This window comes from Sander vitreus, chromosome 21 (genome assembly GCF_031162955.1).
Source record: "Sander vitreus isolate 19-12246 chromosome 21, sanVit1, whole genome shotgun sequence".
In the NCBI taxonomy this organism is placed as follows: Eukaryota; Metazoa; Chordata; class Actinopteri; order Perciformes; family Percidae; genus Sander; species Sander vitreus.
The window spans coordinates 20,838,425-20,857,242 of record NC_135875.1 but is presented as its reverse complement, the minus strand read 5'-3'; the positions used below and the strand labels follow the sequence as shown (position 1 = coordinate 20,857,242).

The 18,818-nt window shown below is 43.1% G+C and overlaps 1 protein-coding gene across 1 annotated transcript in view; it reads right to left on the bottom strand.

Annotated features, from left to right (window-relative positions):
- pkd1b (polycystic kidney disease 1b) overlaps window positions 1-18,818 on the bottom strand; it is a 50,511-nt gene that overhangs the window by 6,926 nt on the left and 24,767 nt on the right. The window contains exons 16-33 of the mRNA XM_078279956.1: window positions 18,259-18,409; window positions 17,974-18,111; window positions 16,923-17,067; window positions 16,119-16,826; window positions 15,262-15,415; window positions 13,162-13,327; window positions 12,840-13,035; window positions 12,063-12,230; window positions 11,127-11,267; window positions 10,821-11,031; window positions 9,655-9,778; window positions 7,889-8,032; window positions 6,934-7,351; window positions 5,675-5,798; window positions 5,378-5,592; window positions 3,441-3,643; window positions 2,798-2,995; window positions 1,458-1,612 (exon numbers count right to left, since the gene is read on the bottom strand). Coding sequence (XP_078136082.1) covers window positions 1,458-1,612; window positions 2,798-2,995; window positions 3,441-3,643; window positions 5,378-5,592; window positions 5,675-5,798; window positions 6,934-7,351; window positions 7,889-8,032; window positions 9,655-9,778; window positions 10,821-11,031; window positions 11,127-11,267; window positions 12,063-12,230; window positions 12,840-13,035; window positions 13,162-13,327; window positions 15,262-15,415; window positions 16,119-16,826; window positions 16,923-17,067; window positions 17,974-18,111; window positions 18,259-18,409 — 3,759 coding nt within the window. The remainder of the gene's footprint in view (window positions 1-1,457; window positions 1,613-2,797; window positions 2,996-3,440; window positions 3,644-5,377; window positions 5,593-5,674; window positions 5,799-6,933; window positions 7,352-7,888; window positions 8,033-9,654; window positions 9,779-10,820; window positions 11,032-11,126; window positions 11,268-12,062; window positions 12,231-12,839; window positions 13,036-13,161; window positions 13,328-15,261; window positions 15,416-16,118; window positions 16,827-16,922; window positions 17,068-17,973; window positions 18,112-18,258; window positions 18,410-18,818) is intronic.

Genomic DNA, 18,818 nt, shown 5'->3' with positions numbered 1-18,818 from the left:
TAATTAGATTACATATACTTTTTGAAAAAGAAATTTTAAAAAGTCATCTAGGTCATTAGTCAAATGGCAGAATTAAAGCTGTACTAAGTACATGCGCAGACATTATTGTCGTGAAAGGACACCATGTGGTCTTTGTTCGTGTTATTATCTGGATATGAATATTTTTCTAATGACACCACATTGAAAATAAATTGGCTGCATGATGAACCTGATGCCACCATGCGCATAAAAAACTAAATGAAATACAAGGTAACTTGAGACGCGTCAGATTTTCCGATGATTATCTATACTGGGATGGATAGTACTGCTTGGGAACCAAAATGTTAAAAACAGTTCCCATTCCACATGCTTCTTGATCTACCATGATCTAAACCACCAAGCAGAACGCACTTTTTTAATATCAGCACAAAATCATTCTTAGTGACACCAAAGACCGTGTTGCTTTATACAGTATACATACTTTTATACAGTAGTATAGTATACAATGTAGTTCTAGATTAGCAGCTAAGGATCATGGCTATTACATTATATGTGTTAGTATAACATGTAGGATTTGACAATGTCTGACTCTCACTGATAATATCAAAAACACTATGGTTGATAGCAATTCGCATTCCATCACTCACTCCCATCCTTCTGACAATAAGACTATAAGAATATCATTTGTGGTATACTAGGAATATTGCTCTTGTATGCTAAAGGGGTTTTATTTTTTAGGATTACGTTTTTTAGGGTTGATGAAAATGGTGTAGCATTTAAAAAAAGATAGAAAGGGTGAACAAGAAACAAGTTTTTAATGCCTAAAAATGTTGTGAATACAGTACCAGGATGTGCACAACTACCTGTGTCATAGATGTTGGACAGCTAAGTAGCCCCGTAGCCCCCCCCCCCAATCCGGGTACCCCCCTAGAGTGCTGCCAATCTGAAAACTTTGATTTCCATAGTGCCACTTGGCTGCCTGTTCTGCCAATCTTCCCAGCCCTTGGCACATGACCAATTCATGGTTCCATGACGACTATCCAAAATTCTGATACCATGGAACCAGCACTGGAATTTTTTTTTTAAAGTGGCAGACTGAGCTTATAGAAAATGTGTATTGTATTCGTCTACAATTCGTTCAAAATGAAAACAAGTGAAATTAACAATGAATGGGATGTGTTATTTAGCAGAATTGCATTGTGTTGTTCTATCCTATCCAATATTTCCTATATTTCTAAGCTATCTTTTGCTATGCTGTATTCTGATAAAATGCCCCCCTCCAGGCCCCCCCTGACTGATTATTGGTACCCCCCTGTGCCACCCCACTTAAAAAATCTTGGAATCGCCCCTGCAGCTAAGTCGTGTGCACACCTGACCTGACTCCTATGCACCAGGTTTCCTCCCCAGATCATTCAGTGTGCGGCTGCATTTGTTATGGTGTAGTGTTTTGACAGCAGGAAGCTGAGTGTTCTCCTTACTGTCTGAGTGAGGTGAGGTTCGGGACCCCCGAGGGTGCTGTGTGAAGATGCCGTCTGACAGCTGAATGCAGCAGTCTGCCCTGCCTCTGCTCCACGCTGTCCTGGTAGTTCACCATCAGCACCACCAGCAGCAATAACAGCTGGCACACACAGTGCTACAGGAAAGACGCAGAAGATCATTAACAAAAAGATGCATCATGACACATAGGGATGCAACGATACAGATACATCAACCCATGATTCGATTCACCACCATTAGTTCACGGTACGATTTTCTCACGTTTTTTTTTTAACAGAATGAGGTGCAGACAAGTGAATGCATGATGTTCCTATATATCTGATTCATATAAACCAGGGGTGTCAAACTCAATTTCACTAAGGGCCACACTGGAAAATGAGAATGACATCAAGCGCCAGACGTGTAAGGTTTATTGACATGCTATTTATCGAAAACGCAAATATCTTTGACTGTATTGTCGCATGTCCTATATAGCCTTCTCGCTTACAGTTTTGTCCACATAAAGCCCTTAAAAAGTCAGCAAAAACGTTCCTTAGCCATTATAGAGTTTAGCAAATCAAGCAAAACAATGATTACATTTTTACAAGTAGGCCACCATACAGCCTGAATATGAAAACTCTCTGGTTCTGTGGGAATTTCTGAGTCTCAAAGATGGCAAATCAGCCAAATTCTGCTTTGAGTGTCGCATAATATCAGTTTGAAAAACAGTTTTTGGTTTGGTGCACAACTAGGGGGGCCAAAATCTATTGAGAACCTAAACAGAGATGCAGGCCGGTTCAAAATTTGCCAAGGGCCGGATTTGGCCCACGGGCCTTGAGTTTGACACGTGATATAAACAGATCCTGTTATCAAAAGAGCTGAATTTGTATTTTATCTTAAATAACAGCAATTGAAAAGTAGTATTTTTTTCACATCAAAATAACTAAATACATAAATAAATAGAGAAAAATTTCTTCAAATAAATAAAGTGAGAAGACCTAGTGATGTCTGAAGTCAAAAGTATGGTGGTAACACATATACATAATATGTTTATTTGGTTTACAGTTTGTCGTCTATTAGGTTATTATTTTAGTGACTTGTCTTAAGTTGTGTATAGGGATTTTTTTTGTTTTAAAAATAATAAAAATAGTAATCATAAAAAAAAAATTAAAAAAGTAGATTACGCCCTAGAACCTTTTGAAATTCCATTGCGATTCATTTTTTTTATCCCAACCGGTTGTAATCTTTACACATTTATGTTGATTTTTAACCGATTCACGATGCATCGTTACATCCCTAATGACACAAATTGCCACACAATTTAGTTTGGTTTAATTCTCACTCTCATTAGTGAGCGTAGAGCTTGGACTTTCCGGGCCTCCTCTTTAGCTTGCAGCAGCCCGTAGCCGCACGGTGGCCGCACCTTCCCGCCATGCTCTCCGAACGCCCTCACCACCGTGGTCTCCTGAGCCAGCTGTTCCTCCACCTCTGGATCCACGGGCCTCCACAGGGCTGTGGAGATCAAGGCCTGCACACACACCTGAGCAAAGGAAGATGAAGATGCAAATTAGGGCTGCACAATTGATCGCAATTTAATCGAAATCGCAATATGAACTAGTGCAATATCCAAATCGCAAAAATATATAGGCAAAATATGTGTCAAACCACTCTCAATTAAATTGTGTGGTGCTGCTGAGACGTCCCAGCCTACAAATCATATCCAACAGACTAAAGAAAACTTCTTTGTTTGGTACAGAATCACATTATAATCATTTTCATTTATATTTTATTTTGATATTTTGTAATGTAAATGAGAATAATGATACAAAAGTGGTCATCCCCTCCAATATCGCGCATCATATCGCAATCGCAACATCGGTGAAAATAATCACAATTAGATATTAATCTCATATCGTGCAGCCTTAATGCAAATGAGAGGAATTATCCGCCAAAGATCGGAGAGTTAATTAGATGTCTGAAATCACCTTGAGAGGCTCCAGCAGCAGAGCAGAGGCGAGGAAGGCAGAGAGAGCCGATACCAGCCACATGAGGACTACCGTTCTGGACAGGAAGCTGCCGTAGAGTCCGGCCACGGCCAGACATGCTCCTAGCAGCACCGCCACCAGGGGGTATATCACACACAGCGCCAAGGGAGGGAGCAGCCAGCTTGGTTGACCCCGAGCAACGCCTGGGAAGTAGGAATTAAGCAACAGATATCTCAAACACTATTCACGAGACTGTCCGTCCCCGAAAAACACTCCCATAGGTGGTTTGTTCAAGCAGCAATTACGACTCATATTAACGTTTATAGTAGCGACGCCCTCTAGTGGCATCCCGTAATTATTACAGGAGCAAAGCTGGAAGTAAGGTGACGAAGTATATCCATCCATCCATCCATCTTCGCCCGCTTATCCGGGATCGGGACGCGGGGTCAGCAGCTCCAGCAGGGGACCCCAAACTTCCCTTTCCCGAGCCACATTAACCAGCTCCGACTGGGGGATCCCGAGGCGTTCCCAGGCCAGGTTAGAGATATAATCTCTCCACCTAGTCCTGGGTCTTCCCCGAGGCCTCCTCCCAGGTGGACATGCCTGGAACACCTCCCTAGGGAGGCGCCCAGGGGGCATCCTTACCAGATGCCCGAACCACCTCAACTGGCTCCTTTCGATGCAAAGGAGCTGCGGCTCTACTCCGAGCTCCTCACGGATGACTGAGCTTCTCACCCTATCTCTAAGGGAGACGCCAGCTACCATCCTGAGGAAACCCATTTCGGCCGCTTGTACCCTGGATCTCGTTCTTTCGGTTATGACCCAGACTTCAAGACCATAGGTGAGGGTGGGAGGGAGTTTTGGTGCCTAAACATCACCAAACTGCGAGTGTTTTACAATGTTAACGTGTCTAAAACCGCGACCGTTACGTTCTGTCGTTTAGATCAGGCCCCCAGGAAGTGCGCTGGACTTTGAAGCAAATTGAACAAAGTGTCCAAACAGTGGAATTGCAACTCCTGGGCCGTCACATGATGCCCTCTGGCCCAAAAAGACTTTTTCTCATAGACTAACATGGGGAAAAAGACATTTGAGTGTCAGAACCCCCGCAAAATGACTCGTTTCACTATCAGAATTTAATTAATTCGGTCCGATAACATTTGGATAGTCTAGTAGAGCCGCACAATGAAATCATTGGCTCCATCATTTTTGGCTCCATGAAGGCTTCATGCGCCACTGAGCAACTGTCATATGGATGAACGGGGCTCCACCTCAAACACTGTATCCAGTTCTTATAATGCATCCATGGTTTAAAGGTGCAGTAGGTAAGACTTATAAAACTAACTTTCTGTCATATTTTCTGAAACTGACCCTATGTTCCAGTAGAACTACATGAAGCAGGTCATTAAAAAAAACTAATCCAGCTCCTCTGGCACCACCTACAGCCTGTAGTGCGATTTGCAAAAATCCACAGCTCCCTGTTCAGATGCACCAATCAGGGCCGGGGGGCGGGGGGGGGGGGGGGGGTTTCTAACTGCATGTCAACCACTGCTCATGCACACACATTCATTCTCCCTTGTTGTGGGAGGGGCTTAGGAGACTGTTTGGGCTTTAAGCAGAAAGGAGGGAGGGACTGAGAAGTTGTTGATGTTCAAATTTTTTGGCTAAGTCCTGGATCTTCACAATCCTACCTACGGCACTTTTTAAATAGAAGAATTGGAAGATTCTCCTGTGGGTTATATTTTCTGCCACCGTATTAGAGGGTAGGAATAAACAACCTATGTCTTTGTATAGTTTGGAGTACTTGTTGCTATACACACCAGACGTGGATAAAAAGATACTGATTGGGTGTTAACTATTCCTATACCTATTATGCAGCTGCCAGGGAAAACATGGAAGGATTGTGTATAATTCAGCCAAGAGGGCTGTGGGTCTAGTACCTATGCGTGTGGTGGAGGAGGAGCGTGTGGAGTCAGGAGAAGGGCTCGGCAGGAAGGTGCTAGCCACGGAGTCTACAGAGAGCACAGAGGGACATTTGTAGAGTCCTGCCACATACAGGGACAGACAGGACTGTGGGGCCGGCTTGTAGATCTCTGCCCCACACAGGGACTTCTCCTCACTCCGCTCCGACCAGCTGCTGCAGGAGGTGCTCTGGCTAAAAAAGGACAGTAACATAGATCATTATGAGCAAAACAGAAGTGCATGACATGGCATTTTCATGATTCACAGATCCTTACGTGGTTGAGAATGAGGAGGTGGTTCTAGGGGAATCCCGGCCGCTGTCTGAGTTGCTAGAGTTAGTTATTTCTGCTGTGTCGTCTGCTGCTGCTGCTGCTGCAATACTCATCAGCAGATCCTCCTCTGGCATCAAGCACAAAAATACACAACCAGACTAGTTCATACGCTGTATCTAGCCACATATTTTTAAGGAACTGTCCTATTCTTAAAATGTTTTAGTTTCAATCAATGTGGTACTTTTGCAGTGATGAGGTGGAATTTCCTAAGCCTGGCTGCACTGCTTGAGTTGATGCTTCCTAACATTGAACAGCTTTCAACCTTCAGAGAACAAGTTGAAAACATGTTTTTCCCTTTAAAGTAACAGAACTCACTTTAACATAGGAACATAGAAACTGATGGCTGGGGGACAAGAGACTTTCTACATGTACATTATTGATATATTATGATCGTCTGAGGTTATTTCAGCCAAGGGCGGAGCCAGACATTGAACATTCAGGGCTTAGCCCAAACCTAGGGGGGTCCGGTGGGAAGCTAGATGCACTAGTTTTCAAACCAACTGAGATAATAGAATATAATTGAATGGGAATAGCATAGTAGTAGTCATAGTAGTAGCATAGAACTTCCCTCCGTGACACTGTGACAATGTTGGGGCTGACCTAGTCTCGCATTGCCAGACCTTCCTCCACAGCGCTGCAGAGGAGGGTCTGGCTAGTCCACACAGCATTCTGGGATGGGAGAAAAACGTGCTCTGGTTTATTGGCATTTCTTTAAACCAATCACAATCGTCTTGGGCGATGCTAAGCGCCGGACGGAGAATAGCAGAATAGCCTCTGTAAGGAACTTATTTTGGTGGAACGTTCAAAGTTTGTTTTAGTCGTGCAACAGAAAACTCAGATTGGACAGATAGTCTAGCTAGCTGTCTGGATTTACCCTGCAGAGATCTGAGGAGCAGTTAACCATAGTCCTCACAAAGCGAGCAGAGTTTAAAATGCCAACACAAACAAAGCCGAAGGTGATGAACATCCGGCCAAAATGGAACAATCACGGAAGTGGAACGTCGTGAATATAGACTAGGGCGGACCTATAGATGGCGATACTAGAACTTTTGCTATAGTAATCTGTCAGAGAGGCTGAGGGGAAATGACACAAAGTTAAAGGTATTTTAAAAACCTTAAAATATTCAGGGATTTTGAGAAAAACAAACGCTAACCCCCGCCCCCCCCTTCCCGCTCTGCCCCTGATTTCAACAGTTTCTCACCAGACATAGTCAGAAGTGTTGTCAGATTGTGGTTACGAGCTCGCTCTAAGGTAACGTTCGTGGTGGAGACCTTTTGGTCCAGTGAAGCAGGGGATCGGTGAGAACTGGAAGTTTCTTTTGAAAGTGGATATGTGTAAAGGGGAGAGGGAAGAGCAGTAGGTGAGGCCAGGCGGAGCTGCATCAGGGCCTTTTTTCTCCTTAGCTGGCGCACAGGGCCCAGAGCAGGCGAAGCCTTGCAGAGGCTGAGGGCTGGGCTCGTCTTTGTGAGGCATGGGCCTACTGGCAGATTGAGGAGGCTGTCGCAGGACGGCCATGTCGCTATTCCTTCCTCTTGACATGCACCATCTGTCCGGGGCACCAAGCCAGACGCAGCCCAAAAGTCCAGAATACTAGAGTCCAAGCCCTTGCTCTCCAGTAACTACAGAAACAGGAAGAACACTTCATGAAGCAGGAGGAGAATAGCAGTGTTGTGACCAAGTCATCTTTGCTCAAGTCCCAAGTAAGTCTCAAGTCATTTGGTCAAGTCAAGTCACAGGTTATGTCAAGTCAAATTGAGTCCTTAGTTAAGGCAAGTTAAAACTAGTCCCTTTTTCTACACCCAAGATAAAGCACTCTTAAAATGTTTGATTGGTGACATTTTTTAAACTAAAAGTGATTAGTCGTGGCACAGATGCAGCCATTGTGGTGGTCTGGTCCAACTAATGAGGCTTCATTAGGGGTCTTGGATGTTAAGAGTTGCCATAGCGATGAGTTTGACTGACAAGCCAGTCATCCAATCAAAACAGCTAACATTCAAACGTACGAATACACGCAAGTCATCCGAGTCATCATGCCTCAAGTCAAGGCGAGTCTCTAGTCATTTCTTTTTTGTCAAGTCACAAGTCCACAGATCTGAAGAATAGCAATTCTTTTTCTGTGTGTGTGTGTGTGTGTGTGTGTGTATGTGTGTGCTCACCGATGAAGGACTGTCCTGGACTAGGCCGGAGGAGTCTGGCAGAGACAGGAAAGAAGGGCCAGAGAGCTCCGATTGGCTGAGGTAAACGTCCATCTCCACAGAGTGACAAACAGGAGAAGGAGGAACTGACGTGTCCACGGTTACCTGGGTTACACCCACCCACCCACACACACACACACACACACACAAACACACACATTATGTATGTATGTTGTAACACTTGCACAAACAAATTAAGAAAGCAAGTCTAACACATCGTAATGACCTCTAATCACCAGCACACTGAAGGCACGCTTAAGAGCGGACAGGAACAAACCTCATCCATCCTGAGTCAAACTAAAGGTTAGGGTTGAAAACAGGGTTATGATAGTAAACTAAAATGAAAATAAGCAGTGAAAAAAAACATTTTGTAAACTTTTTTTGTAATAAAAAACCCCCTGAAACCTTCAAGAAAGACAAAAACTAAACTGAACTGTATAGCCAGGTTAAACTTTCCGTCAACTCTCGTCACATTGAACCACAGAAATTGACTTGACATGAGATGGCGCTGTGCCGTCATTGCTTCACATCGGACACTAAAGTTAAACATCGTGGCCAGTCTCAAAAAATATATATATATATATTTTGTATATGTAGGTACATACTTCAGAGACATTATACCTGGTCCTAACAAAACAAACTAAAACTAAATCTATTAATTGGGATGGTAGGAGCTCGGTCTGAGGGAGTTGGGTTGGGAACAGGAGGGTCACTGGTTTAAGCCCCTGTACGGACCAAAATTCAGAGCGTGGATTGGTAGCTGGAGAGGTGCCAGTTCACCTCCTGGGCACTACCAAGGCGACCTTGAGCAAGGCACCGAACCCCCTACTGCTCGGGGCGCTCCCCTCACTCTGACATCTCTCCATTAGTGTTAGGCCTGCTGCTCCTAGGTAGCTTCTCTGTCTCTCCTCTCTCCCTCCCCTCTGTCTGTCCCTAATTACAGGAGTGGAGTCTGGTGTGCGGGAGTCAGGGTTCCAGCTGCATCTCATTTACCTCAATCAACCTCTGCTTCATATAGCTGGTCAACCCTCCACTCTGCGTCAGATCATAGTCAACACGACTACAGTTAGTCTCGCTCATGACCGAACTTGCCATCTGTTTGCTATTTGTGTTTTTGCCTGTCCTGATCCGTTCTCTTGTGCTTCAGATACTATTGGAACCTGACTCCTGCCACCACCGGACCAGACAACCACCACTGGACCTCACCACTAGCCGACCGCTGGATAACTCTGACGGAACCACTCCTGCTCGGAACCCCCCTTTCCTCCCGGACCTGTTCGCCTCTCTGGAAACCTCGACTTGCTTTCCCATTTCGGGAAACCTGGACTTTGACTTAAGTACCTTGAATGAACCTGTTAACTCTTACTCTGGCTCTGCGTTTATGTCTACATTTGGGTTCTGCTCTTGTTTCAACAATTAGTGTGTATAGCATGTATAGGTCCTGAGCATGTGTGTAATTCAGGCCTGTGTTTAATGTGTGTGCAACTGTACTAACAGAGTGAAAATTGTGAATTTCCCCTCGCGGGATAAATAAAGGCATTCTTCTAAAAACTAAACCTTTCTAAAAAAAACTTAAACTAACAAATGCACTCTGAAAACTAATCAAAACTAAACTGATATGAAATATACTAAACTATTATAACTAAACTAGTATAACCTTGGTTGGAGACGGGGTTTCTTTCAGCAGTTAAATGTATCATGGTAATAAAGTAGCTGTTTTAAGTTACCTGACTGTGAGCTCTCCTAAACAGGAAACAGAGGAAACACTGGAGAGGAAACACCAGTACCGCAACAGTCATCCCCACGGCAACTGCCTCCCAGTTAACCAGCAGCTGGGCTGACACCGGTCCACTTGTGGCAAAGGGGACACAAATCAGTTCCATCCTGTCAGAATCTACTGACAGACTTAGGTTTATATCTGGAACAATGTAATGCCATGCAATGACACAAAGAATTACATAATGTACCTTTTGAATAAGCCAAAAATACTAATAACACATTACATTGTATTTATTTCTGACAATGTTATATTACCTTAAATTATAATATTACACAACTATAAAAGAGTAATAAGAACTGTATCTTAAAGGTGCTGTAGGTAGGATTGTGAAGATCCAGGACTAAAAAGAAAAACTTCTTATTGACAACTTCTCAGTCCCTCTCCCCTTTCCGCTAAACCCACGCAGTTAGACACCCCCCTCTGGCCCTGATTGGTGCATCTGATCTGTAGTGCGATTTTTGCAAATCGCACTACAGGCTGTAGGTGGTGCCAGAGGAGCCGGACGTTTTTTTTTTTATTACCTGCTTCATGTAGTTCTACTGGAACATAGGGTCAGTTTCAGCAAATATGACAGAAAGTTAGTTTTATAAGTCTTACCTACTGCACCTTTAATTGAAATGTTATCAAATGGAAATAAAGCTTTCGATAGTTACTCTACATTATCTGACATTTGTTATATTATTAATTCTCTTGCAAGAAATGTTTATGGGTTTATATTGAAGGCCTATAAGCTAGAGCTGGGCATTATGAAGGAAATCAAATAGCACGATATTTTTGACCAAATACATTGATATCGGTATTGTTGGGCTATTATAAGGTTGACTGTTAGTGCTTTCACAAAATATTTACACAATGAGATTTTGGACAAATAATCATCAGTACCGTGGATATAATAACTAAGTGGGTAAAGGCAAATAATGGGCGGCTAGAACAGTCTGGTCATTTCAGAAAATGTACTATACTGTATGCTACTGTAATGCAGCCTTTAAAATCAGGATAAGACAACACTTGTGTCATATTACGATATCCAAAATTGAAGACAATATCTAGCCTCATAGATCGATAACGATATAATATCGATATATTGCCAAGCCCTACTATAAGCCACCCTACCTGTGGCCCTCGATGCCAACAGCCCCGTACCACAGAGCCCCCAGTGCCAGGTAGAGGTGCACCATGAGAGCACTGCACGTCACCCTCTGACCCCTGGTAAAGCGGCTGTGGGCCGGACGTTCCCATAGTGACAGCCACAGGTGGTCCTCAACCATCCCAAACATCAGCTGGGAGGTGAAGACTCGTCCAAACTGAGAAAGCTCCTCGGGACCTGGGGGAAACAACACAGCCACCGGACTTTGTTATCAACACAAGTGGATACGTGACGTACACATTACTCAGTTGAAAGTAAGTGTACACGCTTACATGAGGCTAGAACTTCCTTCTCCACAGAGCCGTTCTTCGGATTCTCAACAGAGAGCCAGTCCTCCAGCAGGAAGAAGAACATGTTGTCTGTCTGAGGGTCCCAAACCACCACATGCTCAACATACCAGGACGGGTCCAGACCTACATTTACATAAATGAGATTCACATGTAGTCATCCAGACTACTTATAGTCTCAAGTAAGAAGGTGAGTTTGATCTCTCTTTTTTTTTTATTCAAAATATCTGATTTTTTCAACTATTCTTTATTTAATTTTCAGAAAAAATGACATACATCATACAGGCAGTGGTGAACGAAGCATAGGAGAAACCACATGTCAATTCCTCCCAAATCCCCCACCCACCTGCAACCCAACCCAGATCAGGTCCAAACCAGACAGGGGACAGACAACACAGACCCATACACACAGACAGACAGACAGACAGACAGACAGACAGACACACACCAGCAAGGGTGCACAACATCCAAAAGACAAAATATCTGATTTTTCAACAAATTATTTGGTGTTCTACAAGTTTTTTTTAAGGTTTTTTTTTTTAAATGAACCAAAGATTTTTGGAGTTTGAAACGTAACTCCCAAAATATCCTAAATTACTTGATTTAATATGATTTAGATCCCATATTAGATTATATGTTTAAAACAAGAATTGAAAAGAATATGTTTGCACTTTCCTCTCTCCCTCTCACCCCCAACCGGTCGCGTCAGATGGCCGCCCACCAAGAGTCAGGGTCTGCCTGAGGTTTTTGCCTGTTAAATGTTTTTCCTCGCCCATGTTGCACCAAAATGTTGCGGTTTGGGGCAATTGTTGCGTCTTTGTAAATTATAGAGTGCGGTCTAGACCTACTCTACCGGTAAAGTGTCCTTAGATAACTTCAGTTATGATTTGACACCATCTATAAAATTGAATGAAACTGAACCTGTGTTATCATGCCAGATGCGAATTTTCCAAACTTCTCCCAGGTTGTCATCTGTCTCCAGGTGAAACTGGTCCAGGCTGCCGCGCTGAAAAGCTCCCCCCCTCTGCAGATGGCGAGAGCCGCTCTTGTTTACACCGTACAGACTGATGCCAACGTGTGCCGTGGTACCTGATGGGCGCATTAATCATTTCCATTACATATAGTTAGGGGTAGGGTTGCACAATATATCGTGTTTTGTTATCGTCATCGCCATATCAACTGGCTGCGACACATCGCGAAAAAACACTTGGAGATTTTTTGTGTTAGTTTAAAGAAAATATCAGTAGAAAACTGCACTTTGAAATGGAACTCATTCTTTTCTTAGTGGTTTATATTCAATTCTACGGAAGAGGATTAGGGCCACACATGAAAAAATGTATTTGAGTTCTGAGATTAAAATCAGAATTTTGACTTTAAACTCAGAACTCAAATACAATTTCCACGTGGCACTAATCTTCTTCCGTACCATTCCATGTTCAATTTGTTCAATAAAAGAATGTTAGAAAGTATTTCCTTTCATTTGTTTGAAATGTAACAAGCCATTTGTTATATTTAGCAGAATACTGAAAGTAGCAGAACTGAGTACACTTTAATATCTGTTTAGATTGTGTCTGTTTGCATATCGCATATACTCCTCATATCGTGCAGCCCCAGTTAGAGGTTTCATTATTTCAAACATGAAACTGCTTTTGCTACTTGTTTTCCTTTCTACATCGTGTTGACTTGTCCCTGGCTGACCTGCTCCTCTCCTCCGGCCAGTCTTGACCAGCACTCTGTAGTGGTACAGCCCCGCTCGGCCACACAGAGGGACCTGGCTCAGTCTCAGGCTGTCCAAGAGGTCCAGTTTATGGGCGATGAGCCCCGCCAGAAGATGAATCAGAACCAGGACAGCACACACAATCCCCACCAGCACGTTACGCACGGGGCCGCCTGGCTGCACAGATAAGACACAGATGGAGGGAGAGGGGGAAGAGCCTGCTTTCTAATCCTGACTTTGCATTTGGGGAATGTATTTTTTCAAAATACATGCACTCAATAATAGCTTTGTGTTCTCACATACCGGTGGCAGCAGAACAACGGCCCCAGGGTGGACGAACACACTGGCCCCGAACATGGTGAGGTGCTGGGTGAGACAGTGTGCTGCGTGGAGGGTGCTGCCCTCCAGTGGCTGTAGACCCTCACTGCTCCAACGCCTCTCCTTCACACTGTAGTACTGGCACAGAGAGCTGAACACACACACCGACACATGGACGGGAGAGCCGTCTGCCAGAGACCAGGTCAGGTTGACAGAGAGAGGCTTGTCAGTCCTGTCCAAACTGTTGGGGATGATAATTCAGGGTAACACTTTATATGTCCTTGTAACTTGCTGCTGTAAAACAGTAAAGTCTGTCTATCTATCTCTCTCTCTCTCTCTCTCTCTCTTTCTATCCATTTCTCTATCTCTATCTATCAGCTATCTATAATAACCACCATTAATAAATTATACATTGATCGTTACTTTAACTTTAGTAAAATGCTTTTTCACTGTTAACAAAATACATTTATTTATAATGTGTATTCATTAATATTATAATTGATGTTATTTTATCATTAGGTTAGTGTACTATAAAATAATGAGTTCATAAATTTAGATAGATAGTTAATACTTCAATGGTTAATAATTGTTTTGTAAACCATCAATAAACAGTATTTGGATGGCTATTATAAAGTTGCAACTGAGGCTTATAATAATCAGTAAATGATTACTAAGTGGTTTATAAAGCATCAAGTAACATTCTTCTGGCCCATTTAACTCTTTTTTGGTGATCTATAAAAGAGATGATTTTAATTATCGTGCACCGATTATAGCTATCTAAATAATTTTCTTAGATGCTTTACATTAAGTATTTATGAACCATTAACAAGATATTAAAATCATCAATTGCAACTTTATAATAGCATCCAAATGATGTGTATTAACATTTTACAAAAGATTTCTTACAGGTTTACAAATCATTTGGTCATCATTAATAAATGCTTAACATAATATATACAATGTTATGACGTGTGTAACAATAAACTGTTAGAATAACTTCAATTATAGCATTACTAATAATTAGTAAACATTATTAAAATTGAGTTGTTTGTAAACAGTAAAATAACTATGAATTAACTATCAATGTACCATTTATTAGGGATGGTTATTAGAAAGTGTTATGAAATTCAGTCATGTAAAACACTTTAGTAACACTTTACTTGAAGGTATCTACATAAGAGTGACATGACAGTGTCATGAACACATGACACTGTCATGACATATGAACCCTAAAGGCCCTGACACACCAACCCGATAATCGGCCGTCGGACAGTTTGGCGAGGTCGGTGACTCGAGTCTGTTCGGTGTGTTCCGTGCCGTCGTCCGTCGGAGCGGCCGTCGTCCTTCATTTTGACCGATTTGATTTGTTGAATCGGAAGGCAGGCAGTCGGACTCCATGACCAATCTGATTGGTGGAGTGCTAACCCGGAAATGACGAGCGGGATGAGTGTGACTAAACTACTCAAAATCTGACGAAAATCTTTTAAACTGACCTTTGTCGATCTGAAATGAAGACAGATTCAGCAACTGCATGGTCTATTTCTCGCTTAAAATGTTTTCAGAAACACGTTTCGGTGAACTATCTTCGTAAATGCCTGGATGTAAAATCCGGGAGCAACCAGACCCACGTGACGCATTCGTCCAATCAGCTGTCGGTTTTCATTTTTTGGGCGACAATACAGATTAGCGCTGCCTGCTGTTATGGAGACGTATTACGTCTTGCGCACGAGCAGAACGTACGCTCAAGTCGGCGTCGCTTCGGTGTGTTCCGAGGCACTTTTTTTACCAACTCTGGGAGGCAGTCAGTCTAACTGCCTTTTCTGCCGAAGGTCGGCCGTCGGGTTAGTGTGTCAGAGCCTTAACCCTAATTCTAACTTGTCATGACAAAAACCGAATGACACTTACTAAAAGAAGCGTTATGTCATAAACGTTTAGGACTTGTTTATAATGTTCATGACACGTTCATGACAGTGTCATGTCACGCTTATGTAGCTACCTTCAAGTGAAGTGTAACCAACACTTCTTTGTTCAGGTAAATGAGCAACCGGACAGAGAACTGAGTTACAGAAAAGAGCAGTGACTCACAGTGGAGACAGAAGTATGGTTTCCTCTGTGGAGGTGGTCGGAGCAGAGAGAGTGAGAGCCCACTCTCTCACCAGGGAATCCTGGGATGCATTAGTCCCTGGCACTGTAGAGCGCACTTCTATCTTAACATGTCCCAGACTCACTGGAGTAGCTCCTAGATATGCATAATGCAGTTTGAAAACAGCCTTTGTAATTTAAAATTCATGCAAAAACTCACAGATATACAGTAGGGATAATAAATTATTATGTAGGCGCTGCATGATCGACCAGTTCACTCTCGTTCAGATGACTTTAGACATCCTGAAATGTGCTGGATGCACCACACCTTCTCAAAATTGAATGTATGTATTAAAAACAAAGGAAGCTAGTCTGTTTTTATTCCTAATGAATAGACATTTACAGCCATGATGTGTCTGACGGTGTGTCTGAAATGTGAAAATGTCTGACTTTTGTTGCCCTCCAGTGATAGTAGGGTCTGCTGGGTGCCAACCAAAACAAGTTCCTGCGAATGTATGTGTGGTGTAGCCAGACCCATCTCCACAGCACTATGGAAATAGGTCTGGCAATGCAAGATTAAGCAGCTATAGAGCAATATATTTTTTCTCAGAAGTTGGTAGAGCACAAGAACAGAGCTAAAAGAAAATAGATCAGAGTTATTTGAAAGATAATAATATAATGACATAGACATTCTTCACACAGAAAATAGATAAATTGTGGCTTTGTACCCATTAGAAGTAGGTCCTTAAGTTAATAGGCATTAAGGCCAATTGGTCATTAGCATTATCAAAGTGCAAAAGTTTAAAAATCAGGAAAAAAAAAACAGGCTAGGTCCAGAGGGAGAAATGAATCTACTGTACCTGGGTCCAGGCTGAAGTTGAAGGAGAGAAATAAACCTGCGTTTTCATCCAGTCCATCCACGGCTTTGACTGTGAGGTTCAACCTTCCTTCAGTGGAGAGCGTCACAGTCAGACATGTCCCATTCCCAGCTTCACCTACCCTCCCATCGTCCTGTCCCACAGGAAACTTGTTGGGCAGGGTGACCCGTATGGCCTGCTCCAGGTCCAGATCCTGGATGGGGATGGGTTGGCCCTGAGGTGTGCTGAGCTCCATGGCAACCAGAGCGGTGGAAATTGGAGGGTCGGCTCCAGTCAGCAATGGGTTGGATCCCAACTCTGCATCCATACCAAACAGTACCTGCACCACGTCAGACTTCTGACTCTTCAGGTGAGCGGTAAGGGAGCTGGGGATATGAAACGGACATGGGCGAGAACTCTTCGATCTGTCAGCTGATGATGACTCGGACGGGATGATCTGGTTTTGGTTGGACTGGGGACTGCAGGGGAGGTCAGTGGGGTTTCCATGGAAACCCACTGTGTTGATATAATCGGTGGATAGCGAAAGGGGCGCCTCGCCGTGAACACGGGAACGCATCAGAGAGCGCATCAGGGCCCCGGCGTGACCCAGCGCTGACTGGGCGGTCGTGGAAGCTGAGTGCAGAGTGCGTGTGTGGGCTGGGTGAGATCTGGAAGCACTGACAGACTCAGAGGCAGCTGCCAGGATGCTACCTAGAAACAAAGAGAACACAGAATATTCACCCATTCGGTAAAGTTCACCATTAGCACATGACTGTTTGAATGCAGGAGATGGTGGTTGACCAGCACCTATGATGGTAAGGATGTTCTTCCCTGTTTCCACAGCTGACAAAACACCAAGACTCATCTGGTCCTCCATGACATGGATCATCTTGCCCACAGCCTCCAGAACTTTCTCCTGGCACTTTTCACATACCAATTCTCTAGGAACAGACTTGGGAAAACAAAGATAATAATGACATTTTTTGCAGAATTAAAGCTGCAGTAGGTAAGCCTTATAAAACTAACTTTCTGTCATATTTGCTGAAACTGACCCTATGTTTCAGTAGAACTATATGAAGCAGGTCATTACAGAAAAATCTGGCTCCTCTGGCTCCACCTACAGCCTGTAGCGCGATTTGCAAAAATCCACAGCTCCCTGTCCAATCAGGGCCAGGGGGGGTGTCTAACTGTGTGTCAATCACTGATCATGCACACGCATTCCTTGTGGGGGGAGGGGCTTAGGAGATCGTTTTGGGCTTTAGCGGCAAGGGGGGAGGGACTGAGAAGTTGTCGATGTTCAATTTTTTTGGCTAAGTCCTGGATCTTCACAATCATGAAGGAGCATTTTCAAAAGTATGATGTGGGGTTCTTGCCTTTTTGTACTTTACGGAGTCTTTTCATGCTACTTTCTACTCCTACTCCCACTACATTTCAGAGATAAATATTGTACTTTTTACTCCACTACATTCACCTGACAACTTTAGTTACTTTACAAATTGAGATTTTTGCACACATGAAGTTTATAAAAAATGTTTTATTATAACTTAAACTACCCCACAATATACAGGCCTACAAGTCCAGCTGAGATGATTAGCCATTTTCCAGATTCTAAAATGTAAGGATTTTTCTGCATTAAGTAAATTTTCCTGATGATACATTACATACTTTCACTTAAGTAACATTTTCAATGCAGGACTTCCACCACTGCCGATATGAGAATGTTCTCAATGGATTCAAAATCTTTGAGATGTTTGAGATTCTGCAGCCGTCTCATTATGAAGCATTTCCAATATTAGTTATCATTTGATAAATGTTTCGGGCTGAGAATGATGAGGAAACAAACTAGGCGATTGCTTACAGTTGACAGTGACAACGCTGAGCTGATCTGATCAACATGCAACAAGGAGGACACGGGGAGAGAGGCCAGGGCTTGGGTCACATTTTCACGGATCTCCCTTCTGTCCATGAGCTCCATGGCAGTCCGTACAGGCTCCATCTGTGGACAGGTGGGTGAAACTCATTAGTCCATATTCCGAGCAGACCTGTCAAGATTCTCATTTACTCATTGGGTTATAGTTAATCAGAATCCGTATAAAGTGTCATTTTATGCACTGGCAGATGAGATATGATGCTGACACATTACCTGATTGAGCTGGCTGATGAGGGCAATGGAATAAGGGATGATCTGTTGAGGGTTGCCATGTTGGACTAAAGCCCACAGCTCTGTCTGGCTCTTGATTCTGAGCCACTGACAGGCAACTCCGTCTCTTGCAGGATTTTTAACTGTCAACATTCTAGGAAAGGAGCAATCAGAAAGAGTGAAAGTTCACGAAAAAATGACAAAGACAATTGGCATGACGTGGAATAGGGCTGTGTATTGGTACTGTAGCAACCCATAACCAAGCAGTATTGAAACTTGTCCAGTCAAACAATACCTTAATTTGTTCGTTTTTGTACCCAGATCTACCAAGAAATTACTATTTACATGGTTCAGTTTGCAGCCAATCACTGCAAGCGTTCTTTGATTTAATGCGAGATGTGATTGGCCAACTACTGCAGCAGCTACAACCCATACAGTCTGTGGTGTGATAAACTTGAGCCCAAATAGTAATACATTGTACAGTTTTGTTCAGTTATGTAATAAATACTTTACTTTTTGCCTTTATTTGACAGGATAGCTGAAGACAAGAAAGGGGAGAGAAG